The sequence below is a fragment of the Lytechinus pictus genome, chromosome 16, assembly GCF_037042905.1.
Source record: "Lytechinus pictus isolate F3 Inbred chromosome 16, Lp3.0, whole genome shotgun sequence".
Taxonomy (NCBI): Eukaryota; Metazoa; Echinodermata; class Echinoidea; order Temnopleuroida; family Toxopneustidae; genus Lytechinus; species Lytechinus pictus.
In genome coordinates this window covers 13,278,619-13,303,649 of record NC_087260.1, presented here as the reverse complement: position 1 = coordinate 13,303,649, position 25,031 = coordinate 13,278,619, and the positions used below count along the sequence as shown (strand labels likewise).

General features: G+C 36.4%; 1 protein-coding gene and 1 non-coding gene across 2 annotated transcripts; both read left to right on the top strand.

Annotated features, from left to right (window-relative positions):
- Positions 1 to 5,369: 5,369 nt before the first annotated feature.
- On the top strand, positions 5,370 to 24,809 carry LOC129279280 (H/ACA ribonucleoprotein complex subunit DKC1-like). The gene is made up of 15 exons (XM_064111058.1): positions 5,370 to 5,577; positions 6,908 to 6,981; positions 9,676 to 9,722; positions 11,487 to 11,665; positions 12,426 to 12,610; positions 13,816 to 13,880; positions 14,431 to 14,557; positions 15,410 to 15,540; positions 16,138 to 16,281; positions 17,018 to 17,257; positions 18,286 to 18,389; positions 19,256 to 19,478; positions 19,812 to 19,898; positions 20,519 to 20,602; positions 21,240 to 24,809. The coding sequence occupies exons 2-15, from the start codon at positions 6,966 to 6,968 to the stop codon at positions 21,303 to 21,305; spliced, it is 1,698 nt and encodes a 565-aa protein (XP_063967128.1). The 5' UTR covers positions 5,370 to 5,577; positions 6,908 to 6,965; the 3' UTR covers positions 21,306 to 24,809.
- On the top strand, positions 17,466 to 17,565 carry LOC129279727 (small nucleolar RNA SNORD14). Its single transcript, XR_008586369.1, has one exon. It is a non-coding gene; the product is annotated as a small nucleolar RNA SNORD14 (small nucleolar RNA).
- Positions 24,810 to 25,031: the final 222 nt, after the last annotated feature.

Here is a 25,031-nt window from a genome sequence, read left to right as displayed (position 1 = left end):
AAAGAAAAAGAAGAGATTACCGTACATGGTGTCTGTTATATTTGAGAAGTAAAAGTCCTAGATAGGCGGATCATATCCAGGGGGGGCCTATTGGCGGAGCAAAAAAAAGAAAAAAAGGAGGAAAGAAAGAAAAAAAAGAAAAAGAAGGGAAAAGAGAGGAGAAAAAAGAAGGAGAAACATAAGAGGAGGAAGACGAGTGAATAAAATATGATGAGGGGAAGACTTGGAAAATAATTTTAAAATCTTTCATGTCGGGATATAAAATTTACGCTCGCGCTTCGCGCTCGCATTGCCTTTTAGGTAGTTTACATATCTTGCTCAATATGGAGCTTAAAATATCAAATTTTGAAGTCAATATACAACACATATTTCAGCTCGGAAATTGAACTCTCATTATTTTGTTTGATTTACAAATTGATTTTTAAAAAGGGCTCTGTAAAAATGTCTGTTTTATCTGAATATTAACATTTTCTGCTTGCGCTGCGCTCGCAAAATTTTATTTGTCAGTTACCTATGATTTTTTCTGTATTCCATAAAGTTATCAAAATATCCCTATTCAGCTCAGTCAGATTGTCAAAACGTATCAGCTCGCGCTGCACGCTCATTTTGATTGGTTATATAGTTATGTATATCTCAATATTAATTCTAAAACAAACTACTTAAAATCCCCGTTTATCATAAATTTCGGCTACCGATTTCCACTCGCATTGATTATTGAAAGATATTAACTAATGCATCTTATTCATAATTACAAAAGTGCTTTAAATTAATGTCCAGTTTTCAGGCCATACTATTAACAGATTTTGTGCTCTGTAAAAATGCTAGTCCCGGTCCGGTCCCATGTCAAAACTCAAAGTAAAAATAATGAAACATATCAGCTCTTTTTAAACTGTGATCCATATCCACGGTACCTCACAATTTCCCTACAAAGTGCTTGAAATACAGAGTTTAAATTGACCCTTTTTCAGATCGGAATATCATATATTTTTAGCTCGCGCTTTGCGCTCACTTTATTGATTTTCATAATAAGAAAGGTATTTAGAATACCCAAATTCTAGGTCAAAATCTGAAACACGCGTTTCACGTTTCTTCAGAAACGCAGCTAGTTCTCTATTTAAATCATTATCCAGTTTCAGATCACAGTATCAAAAATTGTCTGCATGCTCGCGCTTTGCGCTCGCATTATTAATGTAGGAAACTTTCCAATTAGGCCTACTCATCCTTTTCATGATTTACAAAACATGAATAGAGTGTCCAGAATTTTTCCGCTCGCGCTTTGCGCTCGCATCAATTGTTTAGTTATATACTTATCCTTTTCACGATTACAAAAAGTGCTTAGAATTTCAATTTTTCAGGTAGATATGTCAAAATTTTCAGATCGCTCTAAAAATATGTAACATCTTCATGGCTATAAAGCAGCCGTTAACAGATCCTTTTTTTGATCAGATCAAAACGTATATTAAAAAAAAAAAAAAAAAATTATGTTCGCGCTTTGCGCTCGCATTATTAATATAGGAAGATTTCCAATTACTCATCCTTTTCATGATTTACAAAATATGAATCGAGTGTCCCATTTTTAGGTTTAATCTAGATTTTTTCAGCTCGTGCTTTGTGCTCGCATCAATTATTTAGTTATATACTTATCGTTTTTCATTCTTCAGGTAAAAATGTCAAAATTTTCAGCTCGCGCTTCACGCTCGCATTATTTGATAGTTGAAATATGTAACGTCTTCGTGGCTAAGAAGCTGCCGTTAACAGATCCTTTTTTTATCAGATCAAAACGCATATATTAAAAATTTCTGCTCGCGCTTCGCGCTCGCACTTTTTAAATAAGGCTTATGATATTATATGAATGTATATACATATATAAAGCTTAGAAGTGACCATTAGGACTACTCGTCAAAGAAACAAACAAAAATTAACTTCGAGCGGCAGATCGGGGAAAATGTGGCTGAAAAAAAATTCCGCCCCCCTATTGGCGAAGGCTGGATCCGCCCCTGACATATGTATATATTCCATAGAGATATATATCTCTATGATATATTCAGAAAACTGATATGAAATCTGTGGCGTACAGATGGGGGGCTTGGGGCGCTTGCCCCCAATTTTCCACGACCAAGAAAAAAGGAAGAGAAAAGGAAAGAGACCGGGGAAAGAGAGAAGGGTGAAACTAATGGCTTAATAGATTAGGCCCTACATGTATAGGTCGACATGTAGGCCTATTTTGACAATATATATATATATCACAATGAAAATCGGCTATTTGGGAAACAATGTCTAAATTTTTGCTAGCTTGCTTCGCTTGCTCGCAATTTGTTATAATTTTATCTGATACATCATATCGATCTGGCCACTCAAATATTTATACTTACGCTACTGTTATTATTTTGTGCCGTATTTCACAAACAGGCTTTCTGAAGTCCTGAATAATATCGGTGGATCAATGTTATTGAAAATATAGAGCGTACAGGTATGTGGAAACTGAAACTTTTACCCAATGTAGGGATACAGGTAAAGTTAATTGCCCTATAAACAGAAACACCTTACCACCATGTCACAAAAGGTTATAGGTAATGATTTTATATTTTTATCATCCTTGGGTATGAACGAATATGCAACATTTAAGAGGGACATTTTGGGCTTAAAATTCACTAAGATCATACATATTTCAATGATGCGAGCGCGAAGCGCGAGCTGAAAATTTTTGATAATAGAACAGAAAAAGGGACATTTTAAGGACTGTTTTCAGTTAGGAATTCATGAAGAGCAGAATATCTCACCAATCCACTAATGCGAACGTAAGCCTAGACTGTGCATGTTTTTTTATGTGTATATAGACCTTAAAAGGGGGAATCACTTCAAGTATAGTCATGATATGTCACTATTATACACATGGGCGGAAATCCCAGGGGGGACAGGGGGGACGTGTCCCCCCTACCAAAAATAGTAGGGGGGACACAATATCAAATGTCCCCCCTACTATTTTTGGTCTTTTATGATGGAAAAAAATGCATCATTCACATTCGAAATAATACATGTCTTTTGAACTAAATGACCTTACATTTTGGGTGAAAACTTTTTTTTTGCTTGTCAAATTTTCCAGAGTGAATAAAATAAGATGAGGGGAAGACTTGGAAAATAAAAAGAATCTTTCATGTCACTATATAAAATTTTCGGTCGCGCTTCGCGCTCGCATTGCCTGTTAGGTGATTGTTCAACATGGATCTTAAATATCAAGTTTGGAAGTCAATATACATTACACATTTCACCTCGGAAATCGAACTTTCATTATTTTGTGTGATTAACAAACTGATTTTTAAAAGGTGCTCTGTTAAAATGATAGCTTTATGGTCTGAATATTGAAATTTTCTGCTCGTGCTGAGCGCTCGCAAATTTCGATTTATTAAGTACCTATTATTTTGCGCTCGCATTAATGGTAAAATTTTTTTTTTAACTGATGCATTCTATTCAGAATTACAAAAGTGCTTGAAATGTCCAGTTTTCAGGCCATAATATCATCAGATTCCCCCCCCCCTCATTAGGCATTAATAAATAAGATATTAATTTAATGATTAAATTGTCCCTTTTGTTTCATCTCGCGCTTAGCAAGAGGGATAGTAAGATAGTCATCATTTTCATATGACATGTCCTAAGGATGTCCCAGTCCTATGTCAAATCTCAAATAATAATGAAAAATATCAGCTCTTTATTAAGTACGATCCATATCCACCTCACGATTTTCCTACAAAGTGCTTGAAATAAATAGCTGAAATTAACTTTTTTTTTCAGATTGGAATATCATATATTTTAAGCTCGCGCTTCGCGCTCGCTCTGATTTTTCATAATAAAAGATGTGTAGAATGCCTAGATTCTAGGTCTGAATATGAAACACGCCCGCGCATGTTTATTCAGATACTCAACTTGTTCTATATTTAAATCGTTATCCAGTTTCAGATCACAATATCAAAAACTCTGCTCGCGCTTTGTGCTCGCATTATTAATGTAGGAAGATCCCCTATTACTCATTCTTTTCATGATTTACAAAACATGAATAGAGTGTGTCGTTTTTAGGTCTAAATCTCGATTTTTTTTTCCGCTCGCGCTTCGCGCTCGCATCAATTGTTTAATTATATGCCTATCTGTTTGAATTACAAAAAGTGCTTAGAATTTTCATTCCTTAGGTAAAAATGTCAAAAAATTTCAACTCGCGCTTCGCACTCGCATTATTTAATTGTTGAAATATGTAACGTCTTCATGGCTAACTACAAGCAGTCTGTAACAGGTACCTTATCCATCAGTTCATTTCTGCTAGCGCTTCACGTTCGTAGTAATTATTCATTTACATACACATCTTTTTCAGGATAGCAAACATTGCCCAGAATGTTCAAAATTTTAGGAAAAAATACATAAAACCCCCCCCCCCCTAAACAAAACCAAAAAAAAATTTGCTCGCGCTTCGCGCTCGCATTATATAAATATTGATTATGATATTATATATTTATGTTGATTTATAAGAATAAAGCTAAAAAGTGACCACGAAGACTACCCCTTTAATGAAACAAACAAAAATCATCATCGAGCGGCCAATCGGGGATTAAAATATGGCTGAACCCCCCCCCCTATTGGCGAAGGCTGGATCCGCCCCTGTGGTCCCCCCTACCTTTCGGGACAGATTTCCGCCCATGATTATACATAAAACAATAATAACTGTAAGTGCCGGGAAATATTTGGTGTATATTAATTGACTTGAAAACGAAATGTTTTAGTAGAACAGGACTATGTATCTCATTAAACAGATAATGCGAGCACCAGGAAGGCCAGGCTCTAATAATTATGTTTCATAAAGGATGAAAAAAAAGTAATATAATATATATAAATAAATATAATATAATACAATATGATATGATATGATAATGATATAATATAATACAATATAATATGATATACTATAATATAATATAATATAATAGAATAGAATAGAATAGAATAGAATAGAATAGAATAGAATATAATATAATATAATATAATATAATATAATATAATATAATATAATATAATATAATATAATATAATATAATATAATATAATATAATATAATATAATATAATATAATATAATACAATACAATACAATACAATACAATAATATACTATATTATATTTTGGATCAAAAATTTATCCTCTGGTCATTGGCTCAAAGAGCTTCACGTGATTATGTGTATTTTCAACTATTTTGGAATGTTGGCAGCTAGGCATACTATTTGGGAAAATTACGTCATTTTTGTGACGTAATTTCCCCAAATAGTAAAACTATTTGGGGAAATGACGTCACGGCGCCATACGCCTGATGCGCGTGATATCAAAATCACCAACATTCAGCGGGGTATACGAGAGCTCGAGTGCTTACCATGGGCGACTCTCGCGACGTGGCGACTACGTTTTTTAATGTTTAGACTACAGTTTATGCTTTGACTTTTTCAGACATTTTCATTGACTATTAAAACTTGGATTTCATTAAAATTTGATATTATTTAAGAAAAGAGCACAAGACCATCAGAGTGACAAGAGAGGATAAAAGGTAAGCCATTATTCTGTTTTTTCCTTTTGTTTAAAATTTTTAATCCAAAATATAAAACAAATATACTCTGCCATAATTTCGAGTTTCTGGTTAAAACTATGGGCCTCGGTGCCTCCAATAGTACCATTCACTTCGGGGCTGCGCCCCTCAGTGAATAGTACTATTCTGGAGTCACCTCTTGCCCATAGTTTTAACCAGAAACTCTCAAGGCAAAGTATATTTGTATACTATACTATACTATACTATACTATACTATACTATACTATAATATAATATAATATAATATAATATAATATAATATAATATAATATAATATAATATAATATAATATAATATAATATAATATAATATAATATAATATAATATAATATAATATAATATAATATAGTATAATATACAATAATTTCTTCTCCCCCACTACGTTTCTCTTTCTTTCTCCCTCCTTTTCTCCTTTTTTGGCCAGCTTGGGGGGGGGGGGGGTGCACGTGCCCCCGCGTAGTTACTCCACTGCGTAACGGTATGCATGCCGTGAGGAGTTGTGGGGGGAAGGGGGTAAAAAAGGTGTATTATCACTTGGTCTAATGCCAAATCGTCCATAAATATACCAACTCGTCTACTAGCTATCATTTGGTCTACCATCAGTTCGTCCACTATCTGCATTGGTCTAATTGCCATTTTGTTCACTCACCATTTCGTCTAATAACCAATTGGTCCAATCAGTAGTGGACCGTGACCCGGAGGAGACTAAGCATTGGAGGGGCACTGTATTGTTTGTGAACAATGTTGTGCCCCTCCAATGCTTTGTCTCCTCCGGGTCACGGTCCGCCACTGGGTCCAATAGCCAAAATAATAGTCCATATACCATTTTGTCTAATTGGAATATATAACGATGTTAATTGCACGAAATGAAAGAAAATTAAATGGATTTTAGACCAAATGGTTAAACGAAATGGTCAGACGATCTAGTGATGATTGGACCAAATGTTTTTTGGACCGAATGGTTGTTATAGGAGAAATGTTGATGGACAGAATGGCATTAGAGTAGACTAAATGAAGTTAGACCATGTGATGAGTGGACGATTGTGTTGCAATAGACGAATTGGCAATTTATATACCGTAAAAAGGTTGAGTGATAATACATTACACAAATCATAGAAGATTATGAATATAGATTTAGAGAAATAAGGTAATAATTTTCACGAGGAATTAAAGTATATCATTCATAAAAGAATCTGCTATCAAATTACCCCCCAAAAAAAAACAAGGAAAAGAAAAGGAAATAAAATAAAATAGAAACTACCATGTATTCTTTCATCACCGATATTTCTAGCCCGCAGCTTCAATTCGATGATCACGCCCTCTCCGTTGAAGTGCACTAGAGGGTAAACATGGATGGGAGTGCAGGTGAATATTCAATTAAAAATGCCTTAAATTGTTATTCATTGTATGATATACGAATTACTATAGTTGTTTGATGTGATTCAACATTATCATGAATTGTGTATGAGTTCTGTTGTTGAAGTATGTTGTATAAATTGTTGCGAGTGGGTTTTGGTGATCAACGTGGACGTGAAAAACGGTCGACCACGCGCACGTGGCTTCGTGAGTACCCGCTGCGCTGCATGGCTCAATTTGGATGGGCCAGCGGAGCGGGCGGGGACTGCATAAACTGGTGGACTGTTTGGTATAATGCTGTTGATTAACAATTGCGGGCACAATTGCATGGTGATACAATACTGAACATGCTGAAAGCACATTAATTTTCTGAATTTCTTGCCAGCCCCACACCTCCATTTAACTATTTTAAGTTAATTTTGTCATTTTTTTGCCAATTTAGGTTTCTTTTTACCAATTAAAAAATAGTCACTAGCACTTTTTAGCAGTAGAGCACAACGAACAATTGTCCATAGACTGTGTACAACGGATAGATCGTCTCCGCACAGCGATTCGAAGACCGCTGATTGGTCAATCGCGCAGACCACGTCATGACCACTTGGTCCCAAAAATAATTCCTTCGGACTGTGTGCCGAAGTATCGATAGCGATAACGATATCCGGTCACGTTGTGTACACGGAAAATGGACTTGGTCCGTGATCGGATCACTCCGGTATCGATCGAAAATTATCGAAACTCTGCAATTTCATGCATATTCACGCGACGCTCCGAAACCCGGAAGCCAATTGACTTTGAGTACGTTGCGATAGACTCTACAAATTCCAATGAACACAATGACATACAGACGCTAATTCGTAAGATTTTGACGGAAAAGCAAGAAGTAATCGAAATTCACTTACCTGTGTGGTATGGGTGAGAAAATAGATCCTCCGAAAATACCTTTCATAATTCATATAAAATATAGGAAAGTGAAATTCTAGGCCGATTTTGCTAGGAGGTGATAGAGAATTGCACACTTGTTTTGGTGGAATACTGTGTGGGGAAATGGAAGGCTTGCACTGCGCATGCTTACTATATTTTCATTCATAAATTGGCTCTCGGCAGTGGCTGGATGACGTCATGTAATAAGCAAAAATGTACACGACCGCTACGTTCACGCTCCGCTATCCGTTGTACACAATTGTTCGCTGTGTAGAGGTGCACGGCCAATATTATTTGGAGACTGTCTCCAATGTGGGAGATTATCTCCAATATCAGAGACTTTTGTAAAGAATTTGGGTATCCAATTTCCAGATTTCAGAGACAGTCTCCAGTTTTGGAGTCCAATTTCCTTTGTTTACATTTGCTGCAAAAGGATTAACTTGGCGGCAAATAAAAATGTGATAGGCCTAAGCAGATTCCTCATAAAAAATTACCCCTTTTCACCGTCTACTTTGAAAATTCACCGTCTACTTTTGTTTTGATAAGGATTTTTGTTGTCAATCACACACAAAACAAATGGGCTTCTGACCTCAGTGAGACAAAATTTTGGGTTGAAAAAATCATGCTTTTGTTGGTGTTGTTTCTTTTGTCCTTTTGCAAAGCAAGTCTCCAATGTGGGAGATTGTCTCCCCTATTGGAGAGAGTCTCCCATATTGGCCGTGCGCCTCTACTGACTAGTAATTAGTAAGATTTGTCCAAGTTTGTGCTGAATGATGAGCCCAAAATGGTCCATGTTTTGTCCCCTTTTTCAACACAAATTTGACAGTTCGTGATTATATTTTGTTAAAAGTTTGGATGTGAAAGAGTATATTCTGGTCAGTGGAATCATGTTCATGTATGTTTTACAAACCTGTAATCTCTGTTTGAAATATTACTGAGAAAAACTGAAAATGTTTGGAATAAGAAATGCTTATATTTTAATGAAAAGTTCATGATTTTTCACATTCATTTTCAATAGAAAAAATCACTGAAATTTTGCTTGTTTAAAAAAACCGACAGTTTATCCTGATTTTGAAAGAAACACATCGAAATATTTCCCATTGACTCTGTGTGGCACAAACAGCCAAGCTCCGCACAGCTCACGGCAGCGATTCGGAGACCGCTGATTAGTTCATCGCGCAGATCACTTCATGGTCACGTGGCCAAAAAAATAATTTGGCCGAAAAAATATTCAAAGTATCGATAGTGATAAATAATGATATCCAGCCTCGTTTTCCGCACTTGCAATTGTCTTGGCTCGTGATCCGATCGCTGAAGTATCGTTTGAAAATCATCAAGATTTGACAATTTCTTTCTTGTGCGATTGTAAATTGAAGCCTAATGTTTGCATTAATTTCAATTGCTAACATGGCTAACTGCAGTTCATATTGTAATTGGAGAAAACAAAGTCCATTCGAGACGCGGGAGTTTGATGAAGTATAAAACTTAAAGCAGGAATATTTTGAGCTGTTTTTGATCTTCGGGCATTGGTATAGGCCTTATTCTACAGAAATATATTGGGAAAGCTAATGCCATGCAACATCTTCATTTGAGAAGGGTTAGTGCTTCTGCTAATAAAAATGGGAAAGGTTGAATGTTAGAGAAAGTCTCTCATGAACTAAGTACGCACTGGTTTCGTGTCAACATAAATCATGAGGTGAACTATCCACCAAATTTGTGCTGTGATTGTTTGTGTATTGTTTAAACAGATTTTGTAAAAATTTTCTTTTTCTCTTTAATAAGGATCAAGCAAGAAGAGTAAAAAGAGCAAGGAGTCCAAATCACTTGGGGTAAGACATTTTTATTACGCTACCTGTTTTCCCCAACCCTTCCTTTCTCTAAAAATCCCACAAGAATTTGACAACTTCTGATCATTGTAACAAATATGATTCAGACTTTTTTTTTATAATTGAGTGAAATACAATTTAGACTTTGACTGTTGCATCAATTACATTTACCTATTAAATTAAAAATGAAACTAAATTCATCAATACTGAATGTACCTTGGGTAAAGTGAGTGGATGATGAAACATCTATTATGAAGAGAAAGTGATAAATTTAAACTCAAATTTCATGGAGTTGAAAATGGTAATTAATATTGTTTGATGAGAAGAAATTTTGACATTGTGGTATGTAGGGTGCACCTCCAAGATTATTATCATTATTAAAATTTTTTTTTTTTATAATACATGCAGTCAAACTGGCACTCTGCTCTTGAATTTATATAATTTGATTTAATTGATAATTTTTACTTTTTTGAATATACTCTGTACTTGAATTTATATAATTTGATTTAATTGATAATTTTTTACTTTTTGTCTCACCTGCATAGCAGAGTGAGACTATAGGCGCCGCTTTTCTGACGGCGACGGCGGCGGCGGCGTCAACACCAAATCTTAACCTGAGGTTAAGTTTTTGAAATGACAGCATAACTTAGAAAGTATACGGACCTAGTTCATGAAACTTGGCCATAAGGTTAATCAAGTATTACTGAACATCCTGCCTGAGTTTCATGTCACATGACCAAGGTCAAAGGTCATTTAGGGTCAATGAACTTAGACCATGTTGGGGGAATCAACATCAAAATCTTAACCTAAGGTTAAGTTTTTGAAATGTCATCATAACTTAGAAAATATATGGACCTAGTTCATGAAACTTATACATAAGGTTAATCAAGTATCACTGAACATCCTGCATGAGTTTCACGTCACATGACCAAGGTCAAAGGTCATTTAGGGTCAATGAACTTTGGCCGAATTGGGGGTATCTGTTGAATTACCATCATAACTTTGAAAGTTTATGGATCTGATTCATGAAACTTGGACATAATAGTAATCAAGTATTACTGAACATCCTGTGCAAGTTTCAGGTCACATGATCAAGGTCAAAGGTCATTTAGGGTCAATGAACTTTGGCCAAATTGGGGTATTTGTTGAATTACAGCCATAAATTTGAAAGTGTGTTGGTCTAGTTCATAAAACTTGGACATAAGAGTAATCAAGTATCACTGAACATCCTGTGCGAGTTTCAGGTCACATGATCAAGGTCAAAGGTCATGTAAGGTCAAAGAACTTTGGCCACGTTGGGGGTATTTGTTGAATTGCCATCATATCTCTATAAGTGTATTGGTCTAGTTCATAAAACGTGGAAATAAGAGTAACCAAGTATCACTGAACATCTTGTGCGAGTTATAGTAGTTTTCAAAATCAGCACTGCTGCTATATTGAATCGCGTGATGCAGGTGAGACGGCCAGAGGCATTCCACTTGTTTGAATATACGATTACTATTGTTGATGGTTTAAAAAAGGTTGAAGTCACTAGTCATGTCAATATGGAAAATATTGTTCCAAACTCAGTAGTCCAGAGTAAAAAACTGTGAAGTTTACTCAGTAAGCCAGAGTCACTAACTGTGAAGTTTACTTTTTTCCCAGGTAGTTACACCTGTATGTAGAATTGAAGTTGTCACAAAACTTTGAATCATTTTAAATTACTTAGCATCTGAAGATGAATTGTTCATCAATCTTATGTCAATAAATTCATCTCTCTTATTATAGGATATTCAGCATGAAGCAGATTTCCTGATCAAACCGGAATCGGCCGTAGCCAAACTCGAGACGGCCCACTGGCCCTTGCTTCTAAAGAACTATGATAAATTAAACATCAGAACGGGGCATTATACACCATTACCCAATGGTTGCTCACCCCTCAAAAGGGAAATCAAGGATTATGTCTCGTGAGTATGCTATCTTGGACTTTTTTAAGGAATGACTTGCTAACGAGTTTTTAAGATCTTCCTACAGTAACCTATCATTGAAAAAGGTTGGTTTGCGCTTCAGAAAATGTCTCTAGCTCCATGGATGATTGTGTACATCGTACAGCTTTTGGTATCACTCATTCACTTTGTCCTGAAAAGGATTATGGGTATGAGAGTGAGAGAAGCAACTTTGGGGTAAAAGTTGGGTAGAAGTTGAGCAAAGAAAAGAGTTATTCTTAAATATTTTTACACAACATTACTCATCAAATTGGCAAAGAAGAGTTATGTGGTAAAAACACTAATTCAGGTTGTTTGAATGGGGAAAAAAAAGCAAACAACAAGCAAAAGAGAAAACCTGACTTCTTTTCTGGATGGGTCGTGATCAGGTCTTGCATAGTCCAAGGTTACAGAGGCTATTACTATGGGTGTCCTTTCCTGCCCTAAAAATCTCTCCTTCACTGTTCTAATGAAGGTAATTTCACAGGCAAAAAAAATCACTTACTTATTTTCGGGGGTTACTTTTCACAATGAATTGCCCAATTCTCCAATGTTGGATAAGCTTAACATTGCAGCAAATGTGGAATTTGGGGGTCTTTTGCTATTGTCCAGGGCTATTTTTTAGTATTGAGCCCCCTGGATGATTGTGATATTTGACTTATCTATTCACATTTTTCCACTTATACTGACTGAAAGGTAATCATATTTTCATGAATTATTGAATTTCATTTAAAATTTTCAGGAGTGGTTTTATCAACCTTGACAAGCCCGCCAATCCTTCATCTCATGAGGTCGTGTCGTGGATCAAGAAGATTCTCCGTGTCGAGAAGACGGGTCACAGTGGGACCCTTGACCCCAAGGTCACCGGTTGCCTCATTGTCTGTATAGAACGAGCCACACGATTGGTCAAATCACAGCAGAGTGCAGGTAGGATTAATTATCATTTTCGTCCCAACTGTCTAAATTTATCAGAAACGTCTTATCTTTGGTGAAAGGAAAAAAGATATATCAATTTGATTATTTTGTATTCTCTTGTATACATGTAAATATGTGGGATGATCTTGAATTGTATGTAGAAAATCAGAAATGTTGCTTTTTCTCTATTTTAGTTCTTTTTTTCAGCTTTCAGGATTTACACATTACTTTTATAATGAAGATTAACATCCATAGAAAGTAAAAGGTTTATGCAACCCTAAATTGTCTAATGGTGAAACATTAGAAATTCTGAAAAAAATGTGATGTACTTATTGTATTCTGTATTAAAAGATGTAATGTTAATGTCATATTTTGGTTTGTTTTCTTTTTCTGGGCACTGTCTTACAAGAGTTGTGATTGATCTGATCAATCTTAACTGGAAAATCATTGATTTCATGATTCTTCATATCGATGAGGCATTTGAACTATAGATCCTTTGTAAACAAGAGAAGCAATGTTGGTTGGACCAGTGTGCAATCTGTACTGCAAAAATCAGGTCAGGATGCACATGCATTAAATTCGATAGTGCTTCTGAATTTCCCTATTTGTGATTGGTCATGTCAATCAAAGCATCTTGTAAGACAAGGTCCCCTGATCAGAGCTGCCAAGTAGTACGATTTTTCCGTATTTAGTACGTTTTTGCAACCAAAATACGGCAGTACGTTCTTTCTTTAAAAAATACGTTTTTTGTATTTAATTTTTGTATTTAATTTTTTTTTTTTTACAAAATCGAAATTTATTGAGAAAAATCATCTCTATATGTCTCTATTTCATAAAACGTACACAAATATGGTTATTAGATCAATGTGATTTCAGGTAACTTGTTTTTTTTTTTCAATCATTTTGTAAAAACCAGGGTGAGATATACACAAGTTTCAATGTTTTTTTTTTTTTCATCTGCAAGAGCAGTGCACATTTTAGCTTGCATGCAGCTTTAGCGCCGTGATGGGCTAGTGCGCCAAGCATTTTATTATGAAATACACTTTTTTGGGGAAAAATACAAAATATTTATCTCACACGGTAAAAATACTGATTTTTTTGTCAAAATACTGATTTTGGGGGATAAGAATACTGAAAATGCAAAATACAACTTGGCAGCTCTGCCTGATCATTAAGCACCTGTATTGACATGATATGCCTTGTCTCTCTGTCCATAGGCAAGGAATATGTCTGCATTGTCAGGTTACATGAAGCTATTGAAAACCAGTCAAAACTAGCCAAGGTGAGATATATCGGTTGTTATTCTCATACAATTTTGATTAAGGTCAATCCTAGGTGAACTTTATCCTTTTATGGAATGCTTGTTGCCGCTTACTCAAGTTATTGAATTGAACTAAATATTTTTGTAATCTTGCATGGAAAAACTATCTAAGATATGAAAAAAGGAATAAAAAGGTTGGGAAATTTAAGTTTGAAACAAATTTAAATTAATTATTTGGTAGATATATTTTTGGCAATAATATTGTTTGAAAGATGAATTCTGGCTTTTGATGGAAGTGTGGACTTAAGTTCTAGTTGAGTATGGAGCTAGTCTTATTTATGGGGATACAATCCATTGAATGTGTCATTATTCAAAAGTACCAAGATTTTGCACAGCAGAGATACAAGCATTTTGTTAGCCTCTTTTGTTTCGTATCAAATATTTTAATTCTCATTATGAAACTTCTTTATACATTTCAATTGAACTGTAGATTGAGAATGTGTGTGTGTTATTATCACAATATGCTTTGTTCAAATTGATAATTTAATCTTTGAATTTTATTTCTGTAAAGGCTATTGAGACACTGACAGGAGCACTGTTCCAGAGACCGCCTTTAATATCGGCCGTCAAACGACAACTTAGAGTGAGAACGATATACGAGAGCAAACTCCTTGAATACGACCCACAAAGACATTTAGGTAGGTGGAAAGCTTAAACAATCCCCGAGAGTGATATGCTCTTCAGTTTCACCTCCAATACTAGAGCATTTCATTGAAAAATATAGTGATTTCAATTGACTATTATTTTTAATAGCTACTACAAATCCTTGCATCTGATACGCAAAGAGTATATTAGTCAGGAAAAATCCTCTGGTGATGGTGAATTTCTGAAACATAATATTACAAGGTCTGAGGGGATGTTGCGAGAAACATATTTGTGATCAAGTGTGGATGTCAATTGAAAATTCCCGATAGATCAGTTACAACCAAACCAGATAACTTTTTATTTAAGGAGCAGAATGGCAATTAATTGCACGTTTTAAATAAATTGTATGACTTGTGATTGATTTTTGTACCTAAAATTCACTCAGATTTGTCAGATTTTGCGATGTCCTTTTTGACGTAGGAAAATACATGCAATAAGCATCTTTGTGAACAAAGTGAAAAAAAAAAATTGCTGGAGTTATCAATGATGAAAAGGAGCACCGAGTGTAGCGGTTCTGACTCTCGCCTTGTAATTAGAGGGTCGTGTGTCGAATCCCACCATGGCCTATTGTCCTTTGGCAATGTGTCAATCCACACTTTGCCACTCTCACCCAAGTGCTAATTGGGTACCGGTAGGAAACAACCGTCATTGTGGTTGGTTTAGCAAATGTGCGCCCTAACAGGCTGCTTGAAATGCTATGAATCCAGTGACCAGATAATAATAATTGTGAAGTGCCTTGAGCAGTCGTAGATTGATAAGCGCATACAAATGCCAATTATTATTATATAAAATCTTACCATAGTATGAATGCTTACTCTACTTTTCCATCGTTTGGCTTATGACAGGTATTTTCTGGGTGAGCTGTGAAGCTGGAACTTACATCAGGACACTATGCGTTCATCTTGGACTCCTGTTAGGGGTCGGAGGTCAAATGGCAGAACTCAGGAGAGTGCGATCCGGTATTCAGTCAGAAAAGGTTAGTGGGCTATTTTTATTTCCAATGTTACTATAGGGAGCTCTAAATTTGAAACACAACTCCTGGGGCATGCTTATTGAGCAATAAGTGTAGCTATTCACATGCATTAGACAACTGCTCTCATTCTTCATTTTTCATGACTGTTTTTTTGTCAAATTCATGTCCTTGCATATCTATGGCACATTCCCAAGAGGTGAACATCGTAAGCGATAGATTAGGTCATCGTAACACTTGGGAGTACACTGTTTGCAACTTCTGAGATCATTTTATAGTGCTCCGCTCGTTTGAACTGCATCCTCATTAAGTTTGAATTCAAGTCTGCAAATCTGTCATTTTGGACTTTCAATCTTCATATTATTTTGTCCATTCTTATTTACTTTGAGAACTGCTCAAGTCATAGTAATTTGATAGTAATACATACAACCTTTCATATAAACAAGAATATAATGTATAAACAGAGAGAGATTACTTCAGGACGTTTCCACATATAGACGGTCGGACCTACATAATTGATAGCATTGCGGTATCGCCCAAGTTGCACTTTATGAAAGCGGAATATCATCATCTCTTGTCTTGTCAATGTTTTTGTATCCTCAGGAAGGGTTGGTGACGATGCACGATGTCATGGATGCCCAGTGGGTTCACGACAACCATAAAGATGAAGGTTACCTCAGGAGAGTCATCAAGCCGATGGAAGCCTTGCTTACGGGTCACAAGAGAATAGTACTCAAAGACAGCTCAGTAAGTTGGTCATAATAATAATAATATACCATGCTTTGAGAAAGTATAGAGGAAATTATTCATCCTCGGATTGTCTGGCAATTTCTATTTTTCCAGCCCATCAGAGGATTAATAATTCCCAATATACTTTTGAAAACAATGCCTGGTTTATTTGTTGTATCCACAGTTTACTTAGACTTATAGAGGAATAAACTTACACTGGGGCTCGGGGCATTCTCACCCTCTAAATCCAGTCGAGGTGGATCCTTCCCCAAATGACCAACCTGGACACAAATTTAGATCCAGCGCTGTACTTGCCAATCTAAATGCACTTATTTGCCTACTGTTATGTTCAACCGCTGCACTCAAATTTATAAGTGTTTGCGCTGTCACATCATAAATGTCACCTGGTAAAGAAAGAGAATATTTGAAAATTGTAGATGGCAAATTTTCTTTTATTTACTTAGATGAGTATGTATTTTCATGGGGCAATTTTAAATATAAAGGGGTATTAAAGCATCCCTCTCATGCACGCCTGGCTCCACCACTGATAGGTCATAAGTTTTTATTGCTTCAGTTAGGCTATAAACTTGCCTTCGGTGAAAGCACCATGTCCTTTCAATCTTTTCTGGTCTCTATATGGAGGCATCAAATCTCTTCAAATAAGTCTCAGCCGCTCAGAGGCAATTCGCAATTTACTGGTATATTGTGATAGTGATTATTATACTTTGTTTTCACTGCCCATTTCTCTCCTCAGGTGAATTCTGTCTGCTACGGTGCCAAGGTCATGCTTCCCGGCGTCCTCCGCTTCGAGGACGGCATCGAGATCAACTCGGAGGTGGTGCTGATGACCACCAAGGGAGAGGCCATTGCTCTTGGCATCGCATTGATGACCACAGCGACCATGGCAACAGTTGACCATGGCCTGGTGGTCAAGCTGAAGAGGGTCATCATGGAGAGGGACGTGTACCCCAGAAAGTGGGGCCTCGGGCCAAAGGTATGTTCTGGCATGTTAATGTTGGCCGTATTTGATGCTGTCTCGCTATTTGTCATGTGATGGTCATATTCAAGCATTGCATTTCTTTTCACAATGGTTCTTTGATGATTCTGTTGGAGGAATTTGCAGAATTTTTGCATAAAATTTGTGTGAAGCAACTAACGATATCCTCATTGGTAACTGATTTGTATTTTTGTACTTCTTACTTGGGCAATGATGAATTTTATTCCAATCATTCGCAGTTTCCACCATAAGGACTTTTCAGTCTTAATGATGGCTTGAATGTCCTTCCTTGGATGTCTGAGCCCAAGTAACAAGCTTTCTTGGAACATATTTCTATGCCTCAGCCCACCCAATGGTGGTTATCTCACGATAGCAAAGAACTGTTCGACGGATCAACTTCAAACTTGGTCCAGTTATGTATAGAGGAGTGACAATGATCTTGGCCCATTTCATAAAGGACTTGCAACTGTTGTATTTTTGCCATTATGGCAACTACCATGGCAACAGGGCTCAGCAGCCAATCAAAATCAAGGTTACCATGGTAGTTGCTATAATGGCAAAGTTACAACAGTTGCAACTCTTTATGAAACAGGCCCTTGATTAGTTTTGGGGTTTTCAATGTCAAAAGTCACGAAGGTTGTTATATACATTGAGATATCTATTTCTTGTGATAACAGAAGTACGATTTAACCCTTCCGAGACAATTGATGCACTTTAGTGGAGAAAAACAGTCCCTCCGAAAAGTGGTCATATGGGGTCCATTTCAGAAAGACTTACTACTGTTGTAACGCTGACATCATAGCAAATATCATGGAAACTTTTATTTTGATAGGCTGGTGAGAACTGTTACCATGGTAGTTGTCATAGCTCATTAACTTTTTATGAAAAAAGACCCTGATTACCGTGCCTGTAGAACATGTACCATAATTCATTATCTTGATTGTGCTATTTTAACCAGGTTAATCTCTCCCCTCCATTTGTCTCAAATGGATTTTACATATATTTTGTAATTATCTTCGTTTCAGGCGAGCATGAAGAAGATGATGATCAAGCAAGGGAAGCTGGACAAGCATGGCAAACCAAACGCAGACACTCCCAAGGATTGGGTCAAAGGCTATAAAGATTACAGGTCAGTATCATTCTTGAAAGTTCAGAGTAATGCATGAGAAAATAAACCAGGGGGATGTTTCATTAAGCTGTTTGTAAAGTTTTGAATGGCTAACATATGGTTAGCTTAAAGGTATTGTTTAACTTTGTGAGCAGCCGATTTAAAAAATTATCAAACCAAGATGAAACATGTGTACAAGTAAATGTATTAGAACTAATAAACCCTGAAAACAACCATTATTGAGAATGAAAAGCTAAAACTACAAGGCAAACCCCGATTTTGTAAATAGGCGTCTTATAGACGCCTAAATAGTACACATAAGTGTATGGGATGAAATTAAGATGGTGTTTCCGGTCACTTTATATTTCAATTTTTGAAGACCTAAATAATTATTTTCGAAGCACTAAATAATTATTTTCGAACGCGATTTTTTCTGGGCTTCATTTTTGTAACATATCACAGACACAGGTGACAAGTGTGACCTTCTAGCTCAGATTTTTTAAAAGTCAAACCAATGTTAACCAATCACTTTAATGGGTTACTGTCACTGTAATGACTGTATTATGCTTGCGCCATGGCCAACGGCTGGCCATGACCTCTAAATTTTATGGGTGCAATCTATTATTTTTCATTGTTATTCAGCTTCAGTTGAAACATAGTGGTGTTGATACCCATTAACATAGTTATACGTATTTATTACGAAGTGTATTGTTTACATACTTTTCAATTTAATTATGATCTAATTTTCGTCATAAACAATACATGTTAAAGGAATTTTCTGTTCCACATGTGTGATTTTCTTTTATTCAAATCCACTTGATGATTGGAAAGACTTTGCCTTTCAGTTCATAAATATATTTTTTTAATGATTTTTTCCCCCTCGACAGTGCGAAGAAAGAGTCGGCGGTGGAGGAAGAGAAGCCTGCAGTGGAGACGCCCGTTAAGAAGCGCAGGAGAGAATCGAGTACCTCGAGCACCGAGGCTCCTCCAGTCACTCCCAGTGGGGATGCGTCCGCTGTCAAAGAGAAGAAGAAGAAAAAGAAGGACAAGAAAGTGAAGGAAGAAGTAGTAGAAGAGGAAGAGGAGACGATGGAAACATCAGTCGCAGAGGTGAGATGAAAAAACTTTCCTTCGTTCATTGGCGGAGCTGCCAAATTTGTGATATTTTTTGAAAATCATTGACAATTTCAGAAATGTGGCTTGTGAATCTACTATTCAAAATCTACCTTATGATGCATTTGTTTGCCCAATGATTTGTGCAATTGAAATGGCATCCTTCATTAATGAATAAATGCTCCCTCAAAATTGAATATTATGGTTATGGATATCTACATTAAGAAATTGTCCATTTGTTACAGGTAAGCATTGTGTACTTTTCCCAACACATATTTTTCTTTCAGCTTAATACATATATTTGTAATATGCCATTCATATCTTTACCAGACGCCTAAATCAGAGAAAAAGAAGAAGAAAAAGAAGTCTGAACCAGAGGCAGAGGAGGAGGAGATGGTGGAAGAAACAGCAGCTGAGGTGAGAATAACCAGAAGCAATTCATATTATTTTTCTTGGGATTAGAACAGTTGAAAATTGGAAGAAACCCTTGAAACCATTAACCATTAGTATGTTTCTTGGCAATTCAGTAAAATAATCAATTCCAACCTCATTTTAATTCATTCTTACGTAACTTCGATATAGAACCTAAAGAAAATTAAGAATAAATAATAGTTTCAGTTAAAGCACTTAATAATATTGTGTATAAGTGCTTCACATTGTAATTGTTAAAACCGTGGTCTGCACACAATCTATGTACTTTCTCCACTCCCTGGGGAGCATTCCACCAAGAGTTTCAAGACTCCATTGCTAGGCATACTAGCACACAATCTGCACACAATCTATACTTTCTCCACTCTCTGGGGAGCATTCCAACAAGAGTTTCAAGACTATTGCTAGGCATACTACCTGTAGGCTTTCGCATCTTACAGCCTTCATTGATGCACTTTCTTTGCCATCTTTCAAATAACATATCATGATTGATTGCGATTCATTTGAAATAAATCACTGGTAATTGTGGCATTTGTGTCTTATTTGAGAGACTGTTGTAACAAAATGTACTCTTTAACAAACTTGCTTTTCTTTTTATCTCTGTGCAGACACCAAAATCAGAGAAGAAGAAAAAGAAAAAGATCAAACTTGAACAGGCAGAAGAGGAGGAATCACAGGAAACAGTAGTTGAGGTAAGACTGTGGTTCAATATTTCCCTGGTCCAAGTGAGTTTGTGAACTTAACAGCCTGACAAACCCTCCCAATTCCTCTGCAGTCCAAAGCCTGGCGCGTACCACACGATCCATTCGCTATGCGATAATGGACAAAATCTGTATAATCATAACGATCAGAGTGAACGGTTGGAATATTGACATCAAAATGCCTCTCTGTTGCTAAGTGTCCCTGTAGTTATAAAAATCAAATTAAATCCAAATCAAAGTGACATCTTAGCAATGAGGTGCTATCTGAAGCCGATTGGATTTAATTCTGACCACAATGCTTGCTGTAAATGAGAATTTATATTTCAGTATTCCCAGCATTATTTTGAACTACTAGTTAAATCATTTTACTTTATTTGACCTAAATATTTATATAATACAAAATGCGATTTGTAAAAAAAAAAGAGTCTTAGTTGGATCATATAGTGTGAGGCAGGCTTTACTTACCCAAATCAAAATTATTGAGATGTACAGAGAGCCCTTCCCTGTGTTGCAAGTATGGATACGGAGAGGTGACGGATATAAAAATAATGTTGGATTCTTAGATTTTTGTAACTCTAAAATTTTCAAATATAAAAAAAAAATTCTCTCTTTATTTTGTGCATTGCAGACCCCATCATCGGAAAAGAAGAAGAAGAAAAAGAAAAAGAAGGAGAAGGCAGAGGATGACAGCTGAGAAAACATTCTTTTATTTTTCTACAAACTGTGCCAGAGAGGCAGGTCACCCACTACCTTGCATTTGGAAGATTCAGGGAGGTATTGCTTCAGGGGAGCGTTCCATTTAAGGACTTGATAGGCGTTTTATCCAACGAAGTATGTTTTATCTGACAGGTATTATAGCAGTGATGCGACTCGGCCAACCAAAACGGAGACAAGCTGTCAGATCTTAACAGCTTGTTTGATGACAAATGTTGGTGAAATGCTCACCAAATTGTGAAAGGACCTGCTTTCACTGTCCTCTGATCTCTGTAAAACAGATGTTTGCAATTGATCACAAAATAACAATGATTAATTGAGATCCTTCAATGTACCCTCATTCATAAACCAGAATCACCATTCACATTATTTTGGGCTCGGCCAGTCATATTGTCCTACCACTGACATCCCTTGGCCGCCTCTGTGCATTCTTGAGCCATGTGATGTGATGTGTGACTTTACCATGTGATGTGGTGGGGGAAATCCTGATGGTGATCATTATGGTGAATGTACAGTTCATTACATGATTGCTACTGGGGGTGTTTCACAAAGATTTAAGCGTGAAGTAGAGTCCGAGTTAAATTTTAGTTGCATGCGGTATAGAAGGCATCGACGCATTGGTCAAATCGTGCTAAGAGGATGCGCGGTATTGCGATTATTAAAGGGGCCATCCCACAGAGAGCAAGACCGCTGAAAGACCTTTCAAAGACCATGAATTTTGGTCGATCTTACAGAGGTCTCTCAATGAACCTACAATGGTCTTTGAGGTCTTACACGAGTCCTGACCAATCTTTCAGCGGTCTTCGTGGTCTTTATGGGCTCCAAAACTTTTTGAAACGGTTCAAAACAGTCTTACAACGGTCTTACAAGAAAATGGTCTTTCAGCGGTCTTTCAGCAGTCTTTCGATGAACTTTCAAAGGTCTTAATAGTCTTTCAATGATCTTTCGGCAGTCTTTCAAGATTTTTGCGGAGATCACTGTAAGACTCCTGAGAGATCATTGAAAGATCATTGAAAGACCATTGAAAGACCAGGCAAAGTCCATGGAAAGAATTCTGAAAGATCACTTGTTGCATAAAAGATCTCTGAAAGACCATTGAAAGATCTCTGTAAGACTACTCTAAGACCAGTAAGACAAGAAATATCCATCAGTCTTTCAGAGTTCTTTGAGGGGTCTCTCTTGCGTGTCGCATATCATGAGCACGTCTGCATTTAACCATGACTCTAAGTCACACTTAAACTCTTTGTGAAACACCCCATTGGGCCCGGTTGCATAAAAATTACCATTATGGTAACATTGCTCTCCAATGGTATCTACCATGGTAGCGATGCTCGACAGCCAATCAAAATCAAGGATTCCATGAAAGGATACCATTGGCTGGCAAAGTTACCATAACGGTAACTTTTATGCAATGAGCCCCTGGTCATAAAGCTCGAGTCCACTTTGGGTGATTGGTAGAACTTGTTACTGAGTGACTTTATCCTTGTTTCAAAATCCTCATGAAAAGAGGTTAAACTGTTCAGATGAATGTAAATCTATTTTTCAATTTATTTTCAACCGTAGAAATGCCTTTTTGTGTACAAAAAAGGGTTTATTCTCTAGCTTATTTTCTTACATTATGTAGCATCCGTAGTACACAACCAAAGTTTTTCAGGATATTGGCCCACTTTCTTTGTTGCATCATGTATTTAAAATCTATTTTAATTGTATAGCGTGGTATAACGTGCGAAAGGAGATTGGGACACTTGAAATCTATTGTTCATGTGCCAAAGAGTATTCACAGTGGCTATTCCTGTCCTTGTTCATTCCAAAATTATTCAAGGTGGAGTCTCGAGGCATTTCTTTCCTTTTTGAAATTTTTTTTTTTGAAAGGGTTTGTTTACTATTCGTCTAACGCCAGTTAATACAATTGCCAACTCGTCTACTGTCATTTGGTGAACCATCAGTTCGTCTACGATCCACATGGTTTATTTGCATTTCGTCCACTCACCATATCGTCTAATAACGAGTTGGTCCAATAGCCATTTAGTCCATATACCATTTGGTCTAATTGGACCAAGTGTTAACCCTATCTAGGCCGGGGTATTTTGGGAGTTCATATGGCCGGGGGGGGGGGGGGGCCTCCCAGGCCCCCCTTAAGATCTCGGCCGTCGACCATGCGATCGCGCCGAAAATTGGCACCCAGGTAGTCTGGGATATAATCTACAAAATTGTATAGTAATTTATTTCATGCGAATTGTTATTAAGTAATTATGCTAATTTATGCGTAATTAGTATGTGAAATCATACTTTTTCCTCTAACTCCCTAAATAAAGCTCCAAATGTTCTAATTTTTGGCATAGAAACTCTTTGTGGTGTTCTCAGCAAGGTTATATGAAAAAAATTGTGACATCAGATCAATTTTTGCAATTTCTTATGTCTTTCTTTGTTTTTTCAATGAAATTCGTCCACTCACCACATGATATACTTTCATTTAGTCTAATGCCATTCCATCTAATAACCAGTTGGTCCAATAGCCATTTAGTCCATACCATTTGGTCTAATTGGACCAAGTGTTAATTATGGAAAATGAATGAAAATGATATGGGTATTAGACCAACTTGCTATGAGAGGAAATGGTGATTAGACGGAGTGATGATCGGACCAAATGGTTATTGGACCAAATGCTTGTTATGTTAGACGAAGTGATGATTGGATCAAATGGTTGTTAGACGAAATGTTCATGGACGGAATGGCATTAGACTAAATGAAAGTAGACCATGTGGTGAGTGGTTAAGTTGGCAGTAGACTAATTGGCAATTTACCTTTGAATGTACAAAGTGATATCTCACTATGAAAGACTGAAAGATTGAGAGAAGTTCAAAGGAAATATGATTTGAGGAGACACCAAAGTATTCAAAAGTTTTTGGTGTATTCTTGATAAGTTCTCTACCTCTCCTTTGTTTCATAAAACTGTACATAAAGTTATGCATAACTTTACAAATTACTGCAACATGGCAGTCAGATTGATTTCTGGGGTCGTCTTTTATTTCATCTAAAGTTGGAATATGCAGATGCTAATCAAGAGTCCTCTATTACACATTTTGGGGAAAATTACAATCTTTGCACAATAAAATTTTATTTACTATGTCACAGTTTCGGGAATAGATTCTGTTACTCAGTTTAGCATTTCCTATTCAAGTCTTTCGTAAAGTTGTGCGTACCTTCATGGCCTGCTTCTTGAAATGGGCCTGTGGATATATGTAGAAGGTGGATACGAGTATTTTGTTTCAGAATAAAAAAGGGTACACTTTTTCTGCCTCTTGATAATTTGGCAGTTCAGTTACGCAGCTCTATAGATTTAGTACTTTTATTTGAAGAGGATGAATAAAAAAGATGAATTCAAGTGAGTATGATTCGATGATGGCCAAAAAATGTACTTTTTGAAAAATACCTGTATATAGTCTAAAGCAAGTTTTTGAATAAAATGTAAAACAATTTGAAACGATTGTTTTCTTTATTTTCTGGAGGTAGATTTCTTGGGTTAAGCGTGAATGGCATGGGATGAGGAATGATTATATTACAGAAAAAAAGTACTTTTCTTGATACAGCATGCTCTAGTTATGCATGCTTCAATGAACATAAATGTGATGAAGGTAGTCATAGCGATTAGTGATTTTAATGATGGTGATAGTTGTGATGGTGATGGTTATGATGAGGATGGTGG

Excerpts from the sequence above, each read along its gene's own strand:
- LOC129279280 (XM_064111058.1), top strand. Across the intron at positions 13,881-14,430 it reads ACCAGTCAAAACTAGCCAAG|GCTATTGAGACACTGACAGG; the intron begins GTGAGATATATC and ends ATTTCTGTAAAG. Across the intron at positions 19,479-19,811 it reads TGGAAACATCAGTCGCAGAG|ACGCCTAAATCAGAGAAAAA; the intron begins GTGAGATGAAAA and ends TATCTTTACCAG.